Here is a 7,637-nt window from a genome sequence, read left to right as displayed (position 1 = left end):
TAAACTTTGAATAACCAATTTAAAATATCCGTAACTATCCGGACTCGCAAACAGTTTTCACCTACACATTCGTACCAACGAGTACTACGAGCATATGCTAAAAGAATAAGTCATACGTCTCTCTAGGCGATGATCAATAGAAGTCAAAGTCCTTGCCTGTAGGGCATTTTCATAAATTTACGCTTTTAAAATTAATAAATTCACGCTCTTTGACTTCCTCCAACTTTTTTGCCATTTTTTCTTTTTTCTTTTTCCAACGTTCCAACGCCAGGAGGGATTCCAACGTTCCAACGCCATTCCAACTAGAAACAAAACCTGAAAATTAATGGGATACATATCATCTGTATTTGCAATTTGGAAGACTAATGAGGTACATATCATCTTTATCTTTGAATTTCAAAATTCAAAAAATATGTCCCCCGAAAAATTGCCGAATAAAAAACGGGTTTTTATATTAACTCCTCACAAAATATTGAATACACCCCACATTAAAATTTAATATTAAATGACTTATTTACTCTACTATGTAATGACAATTTTGATCTTATTAGGTTTAAAAAAAAATAAAGATTTATAAATACATCCCAAATCACTTTTAGCGTATTATTTATCTTCTCAACTATCAAACATGTTAATTAAGAAAAATTGTTTTTGACGAATGGAACACGAAATCGATGTTTTAGGAGCTTCACATGAGGTAAGACTTCATAGTTTTCATTGTTTTAGTGATTTCAATGACATCAATAATTATTTAATCTTGCGTTTGCTGCATTATTTAAACTTCTATATTCATATTCATCTTTTAGTGTTCATATGGTTAGATTCAATCCCTGAAAATTAAAAATGAGTGTTATAAGATTTGAGAAATGTGGGGTGTAAAGAAAATGTGGGGTGTAAAGAAAATGTGGGGTGTATGTACAAAATATAAGATGTATATTGAGAATGTGGGGTGTGGGGTGTGGGGGTATTATGGGAAAGTAAGTGGGTGTATTAAGATAATTTTTAAGTGAAAAAGCAAATGTTGGGTGTATTAAGTTTGTGGGATTTATTCAACAATTTATGAGATGTTAATATAATTAGCCATAAAAAACCCTCCCCACAAATTAAAATTTGCAGATGATCATATAGCTTTAGTAGGCAAAAAAACGTAGCTTTTCCTTATGTAATTTAGAGCAATTATGTATTCACATAAACTACTAAAAGACTAAGAAGATGGATCAACGTGCCTCTTGATAAAACCTAAAGCAGTAAAGAATCTTGATGAAACCTGCTCAACGTACCAGCATTAAGCCACCGAAAACAAAGAGTAAATAGCACAACGTACCAACATTAAGCTGCCGGAAGCAAAGAGTAAATAGCAAATCACACATACGTCTAATTATCTCAAATGATAACAAGATAAAATTGTGAAAACAACCATCAATTGAATTGGATAAACCCATTCAAGATTCAAAAATGGGAGATCACAAAATCAAATGTGGGAGAGAAATCCACGTTCTCATCAAATTCAACAAACCAGAAACTACTTCCTAAAATAAAGGTCACGTACAAAGAAATATCAGCCTAGAAGCATATATTTGGAATTCAATAATTAGCATTTTAATTTTTTTTTAAAATACAATAATGACATGTAGTTTAAGTAAATATAAAAATGCTGACGTGGCTATTGTTTAAGAACATGGCTTCTCTACCCTCCCACTTCCTATACACTCTCATCCCCTCCTATTTGTGTGGTCATAGTTAAGCCACGTCAACATTTTATATTATTATTATTTTTTGTCTTATTATCTTTAAAAAAATCAATATAAAATATTGACATAACTTAACTATGACCGCATAAAATAAGAGAGGATAGGAATGTATGGAAAGTGGGAGGGAATCTTAAAATGGAACCAATGTTTGATCTAAAGAGTATTAAAAAGATACCTAAGATTCTAATTTTCTCAATTAAAAATGATAAACTAAGTATAAAAATAAGATAAATGAGTTTAAATAAAATTTTCCTAAAACTTTTCCTCCCGCCAGGTACTAAAATGAAAAACCCAAAATCCTTCCGTCAGTTGGGTTGTGACTTGTGAGCGGCGGAGGAAAACCCTAAACCCCAAATTGGTGGAGGTAGCACTTCATGAAAAAGTAATTGCTGGCGTCTCGATACTGAGCAGAGAAACCGTTGTTGGTATTTGGTGAGTCCCTTGTTCTCTCTTCCGCTACAAGAACAAGAACTGCATTTCTGTCTGATTGTATTGTTTTGCTCCAAGTTATGATTCGTTATTGTTTTAAAAGATTGCAATTAGTGCTTCTAAGTTGTAAAATTGTTGGTGATTCAGTGACCCGTTTGAAATTTATCCGAAAAGAAACTATTTTGATCAGACCATACTCATCGAAATCATTGCTAGTTGCTGAAAAGGTTAAACTAGGAGAAGAAGGTGGGGATTTTACAGTGTCTTACCTTACAAATTCATGTGGGTTGTCCCCAAAACATGCTCTTTCTGCGTCCAAGAAGGTTCATTTTGATACCCCGGAAGGACCCAATTCCGTTCTTAATCTTCTTGAAGATCATGGATTCGATAAAACCCACATTTCTCAACTTGTTAAGAAACGCCCACACCTGCTACTATTCAATCCTGAGAAGACCCTTTTGCCCAAACTTGAGTTTTTGGGTTCCATTGGCCTTTCAGGCACTGGCCTTGCTGAGGTTATCTGCTTCAACCCGGACATATTGAAAAGAAGCCTAGAGAAATGTATCATACCTTGTTACAATGTCGTCAAAAATCTGCATCTCTTAGACGAGGACTATGTTGCTCGTTTCTTTAAGAACTTTCAGTGGATACTTTCAGCCAAATTGGTAAGCAATGTTGCTCCCAATATTTCAGTTCTGAGAAAACTTGATGTGCCAGAAGCCTTAATCTCCTTGTGCGTCGTCCGATATCTTTCTGTAGTGTTCCTTGAAACTGAGGAGTTTAAGGAAATTGTCAAGAAGATCATGAGTATGGGGGTCTCCCCTTCGTCTGAAGTATTCACGAGAGCACTACATGTGAATGCTCTGCGGGATGCATCAGAATGGGAACAGAAGATGGAACTTTATAGGAAGTGGGGTTGGACCGAGGATGATTTTATGTTGGCATTTAGAAGGAATCCTTTATTTATGGATTTCACAGAGAAGAACTTTTCGAGTAAAATGGACTTTCTTGTGAACAAAATGGGTTGGCAGCCTGCCGATGTGGCTGGAAGTCCAACTGTTGTAACTTATAGTTTGGAGAAGTATATCATCCCAAGGTGTTCAGTTATTAGAATTCTCTTGTCGAAGGGCTTGATATCGAAGGGAGAATTTATGTTAGGTACATTTATCATGAACCCAAAGTCGTACTTCTTGAATAGGTTTGTGATCAAATATCAAGAGCAAGTGCCTGAATTACTGAGCATCTTTCAAGGGGAAATGGGTCTTGCAGAACTGGGCTTAGGATTTGAGCAAAAAGAGGTCGAATGAAAAATGTACGACAAAGCTGCTTTGGTTTTTCCTTCATTTGAGGATTAAGATTATTGTTCATAGAACCAGTTATGCACTGTAAGATCCTCTGCCAAGCTTTGCCAAATCTTGCTCTACCTTTGCTAGTTTCTTCTTACAATTGTTGTGTCTGTATCATATCTGAAACTGATTAGTTTAGATCTTGTGTAGCACTGTAGGTGCATTTTTATTTTTGTTTCTGCCACCGTCAACTCAAAATTTGTCTTCTCGTGTAAGATAATGGGATTGCATCTTGTCGACATGGGCAGAAGTCTGTTTATTCTCAAAGTACAGCAATACCAAACCAACCCGAAGTCTTGCTACTTCATTTGTTTCATTACTGTGTTTTTCATTTCTAATTAGAAATTGTTACATTGAACAGTAATTCCTCGCTGAGATTAGTTGTTAATTGGAGGTGACATTGTAGAGTGTGGATCATATGACCACGGGACAAAGATGGAATGAGCTCGATTTGGAGTGTAGATAAACTGATTGAAACACCTATAGGGTCCAGATTCAACTAGATATGATCTAAATGTGGGTTTAGATGTGGTTTAAATAAGTTTGGATATTGAGATCACAACAGATTGCACTATATAAATCTCATTTAAACATAATTAGACCATCTAAACTAAACTATAAACTATGTTTAGACTCTCTCTATCAAGACATAGTTTGATCAGATATCGACTGCATCTAAACCTCACGTGCCTTCGATCCATCCATTCGTAATCCACACTACACATGCCATCAGATATCGACCGCAGTGGAGCTTTAGATTTTGGTTTTACTGCTATTCTCTTTGGTTTTCTTGCTTGCGATCTCAGCATAGTATATGAATTGTACATTTCAAACAAAATGCACAACTGGCTGCACCAAAAAAACCTACAATCATGCTGAAAGAAATGCAATGTAGAAACCAGCCTTCACAAGCTATTGAGTTTAATCAAAATTATGACCAGATCAAACCCAGGCCATCAAACAGAAGCATACAAAGTGGATCCGGACTAGTTTACCATGACAATGTACCTGCCCTCTTGCATCCAAGTTCGAATCCCCTACTCGTATATCAGAGTAAACAGAATATCTCCACAACAAACCTTAAACAACTCCAAATCAAGCCCGAAACATTCATTGTAGACTAAGGTTTTCTTGCTTAGCTAAAGAAGTTATAAACCATGTACTAAAAAAAAAATTATAAATCCAAGTATTGAATTCTATTTCTGTTTACAATTAATTTCGTAGACAGATGCATAATATTATTCTTTCTTCTTCTTCTTTACCCTCAAAGTAGCCGTTAATCGAATCATCGCCATCCGTAGACTACTTGGGTGCAGGTGTTCTTGATCCACTTGAAGCTCTTCCTCAGGGACCCTTTCATCTTCTCCTCTGCAGTGTAAACTTTGTACCCAGCAACCCGCTTCTTCCTCTGCAACTCGGGATCACTCAAGCTCCAGGTCTTCGAGGCAGTCCCAAGGCTGCTCTTCCCTTTCTTCATCTTCCCATCCTTCACCACCATCTGGTGGTTGTTTGGCTGGGAAACACAAGAGCCTGCATAATATGAGCTGTAACTTCTGAGATCCTGCATGCTTGCTGGAGGAGCACCTGGCTTCCCTCCATAGTAGACCTCCATCTGCATCCTCCCGTCTCTCCCGTCTCTGCATGACTTGGATCTGAAATCCTCCATCGGAAGAAGAAAAGCATACAGTTCGAAGGATTCAATGCCAAGAATGACAATAAGACAATGGGGAGGGAAGGGTTGCTTTTCTTTGTTGGTGTGTCATGTGTGTGAACGTGAGAATTAATAAAATTTTTATTTTTTTTTATGTTTTCATATTTTTATATTTTAAACCAGTCTAGTTTAAGAAAGCGAAGTTCAAACTTAAGTATAATAATGAGGATACAATATTTTGGCCAATTTTCTTAACTAACACATGCTATAAGATGATATTTTAGCCTGATTTAATTTATAGTAAGAGAGACTCGAACTCGAGTGGGATGAGCAGATTGTTGTGACCAACTAAACTACAGGCAACATGCGTTTTTAATACTTATTATTTATTTTCCTAGTTTTGGAACGGTTCAAGGTGATGATTTTAGACTTTATTGTATGAGAAAGTCGTCGGTGCCAAGTTTGACTGAGTTTGTACACACATGACACATGAAACAGCTATATGTTGAATTAAAATGTTAGATTTAGGGACCATCAAAGTCTTGACTTTACAAATTGCATATGGATGGCAGTAGGATGATCAACATCAATCATGATTTCGAGTTACCGTACTTCTATTTTTTTGTCCTTTCTTTTTCCTTGTTTTAGGTCGGAAAATTTAAAAATTGAGCAAATCAAAAATCAAAAGAGGTTCATGACTAAAGATAAAGATATCCGAGTAACATTTATTTTGGATTGTTCCAGTTGTGTTAGAATTGTGTTAATATGGAATCAATCTTTTAAAACTTAATAAATCTGACCAAAAAAAATTACTATTTTTTATTCCACCGGAAACCTCTGTGTTCTATATTTGGAGGTATCTCATAATTTGAATAAACAGTAACTTTTCGTGGGTTTAAACTAATGCTTTAGACTGGTTGGTAATTCTCTCGGTGTTACGGTTTAATAATAGTTATCTTCACTTGTAAGTTTTAGTTGCAACTTATATGGATGATAAGTTTAATACTAAATTATTATGAATGACTTATTGTGTTGTTTAGCCCAAGTTTTCTACCTATTGAAATATATTGTTGTGTAAAACAATAAAAAAAAATGAATTTTAACGAAAAACTCCCGATACTGTTCATTTTAACGAAAAACCACATTTTTACACTAAAAAATCAATCCTGGTACTATTCACTTAACCCTTTATTTTGTCCTTATCGTTAAAACTCAAAGTTTCAATCTCTTTTCATTAGTTTTCCTTAAAAAAAATGGATGGTAATTATTCTTTTTCAAGGGTTATTGAGTATGGTTAGAGATAACAAATCAATTCATTGGGTTATTTATGGGTACCCGTTAAGAACTGTTTAGTTTTTTTATATTACCATAACATAAAGGTGAGATTGGTACTTGTGATAATAGTACCAGTGGCGAAGCCACGTGAGGGCGAGGAGTGGTGGCCGCCACTCCCCTCGCCGGGAAACACCACTGCAGAGCTGGGTTCGCCACACCCCTCCTCGCCGGAAAACCCACTGGTTCATCCTCTATTTGTGTTGTTGGGTGATCTGTTCTGCTGCGTGCAGCAACAGCAGATAGGCAATTTTTTGTGACGGAATTGTAAAATTTGTCGTCGACGACGCGACACTTGTCTTGATCGGGTTTTCCTAGGACCAAAAATCGATCTTTCGTCCTGCAGATCCGATCTGAACAAACCCATGCTTCTGGGTCGACTCCATAAACTTTTGTGACGGAACCGTTAGGGCTTCTCAAGGATTTTGGAGCTCAGTGAGTCAATTTATTCAACTTGGAGCTTTGGGTTGATGTTCGGTTTCTCTGATAGGTGAGAGAAAGAGTGGGTTAGAGATCTTTTGTGTTTTTGAGGAACTCTTTGCAAAGAGAGATTTGGGAAGTGAAGTCAATCAAATATTGCAAGTTGTGGGCGACTCGCCGATGAGGATTCAGATGCTTGGTCTTTTTTCTTTTTCTTTTTTTTTTCTTCTAAATTTAGGAGATAACGGAGAGTTAACTCAGTTAAAGTGTGTGAGTTTAGAAATGCCACAGAAAAGGCATAGTTCTTTTAGGTGCAAAAGATTTGGACTCCTTTTTTTTGTGGTTTGTTAATTCATTTCTCTTTTTTATTATTTATTATTCTTGTATGTATTTTTTTCTCTCTTTTTAAGACCCCTAGCGTATTTATCTTAAACTCTCACATTATCTATAAATATTGTACTAATTTTTAAAAAATAATGTAAATATTGTTAATACTTATTTCACGATAAAAGAAATATATTTAAATCAATCTAGGTCCCAGTCCACTGTCTGACTGACACCTAACGTTTTTTTAGAATCTAATCCTAACCAATTTAAGCTTCTTATATGGCTTTGATATTACCGCTTACAACCGCTTTGGTGAAGAGACTATTTTCTGTTATGAATATTGACTTAAAACTTTGCACTGTCCAATGTAAAAGCAACCGT

The 7,637-nt window shown here is 35.7% G+C and overlaps 2 protein-coding genes across 2 annotated transcripts; one reads left to right on the top strand and one right to left on the bottom strand.

Annotated features, from left to right (window-relative positions):
• Nucleotides 1-2,029: 2,029 nt before the first annotated feature.
• On the top strand, nt 2,030-3,842 carry LOC103401801 (transcription termination factor MTERF15, mitochondrial-like). Its single transcript, XM_017322687.3, has one exon. The coding sequence runs from the start codon at nt 2,261-2,263 to the stop codon at nt 3,485-3,487; it is 1,227 nt and encodes a 408-aa protein (XP_017178176.1). The 5' UTR covers nt 2,030-2,260; the 3' UTR covers nt 3,488-3,842.
• A 554-nt stretch (nt 3,843-4,396) lies between these two features.
• On the bottom strand, nt 4,397-5,192 carry LOC103401770 (uncharacterized). Its single transcript, XM_070816400.1, has 3 exons — nt 4,833-5,192; nt 4,606-4,665; nt 4,397-4,438 (listed from the first exon to the last, which is right to left on the bottom strand). Exons 1-3 carry the CDS (start codon nt 5,190-5,192, stop codon nt 4,397-4,399), a joined length of 462 nt encoding a protein of 153 aa, XP_070672501.1.
• Between the last annotated feature and the right edge of the window lie 2,445 nt (nt 5,193-7,637).

Source organism: Malus domestica, chromosome 17 (assembly GCF_042453785.1).
Source record: "Malus domestica chromosome 17, GDT2T_hap1".
Classification (NCBI taxonomy): Eukaryota; Viridiplantae; Streptophyta; class Magnoliopsida; order Rosales; family Rosaceae; genus Malus; species Malus domestica.
Note: the sequence above shows the minus strand (reverse complement) of the source record. Positions and strands in the feature narration are given on the sequence as shown.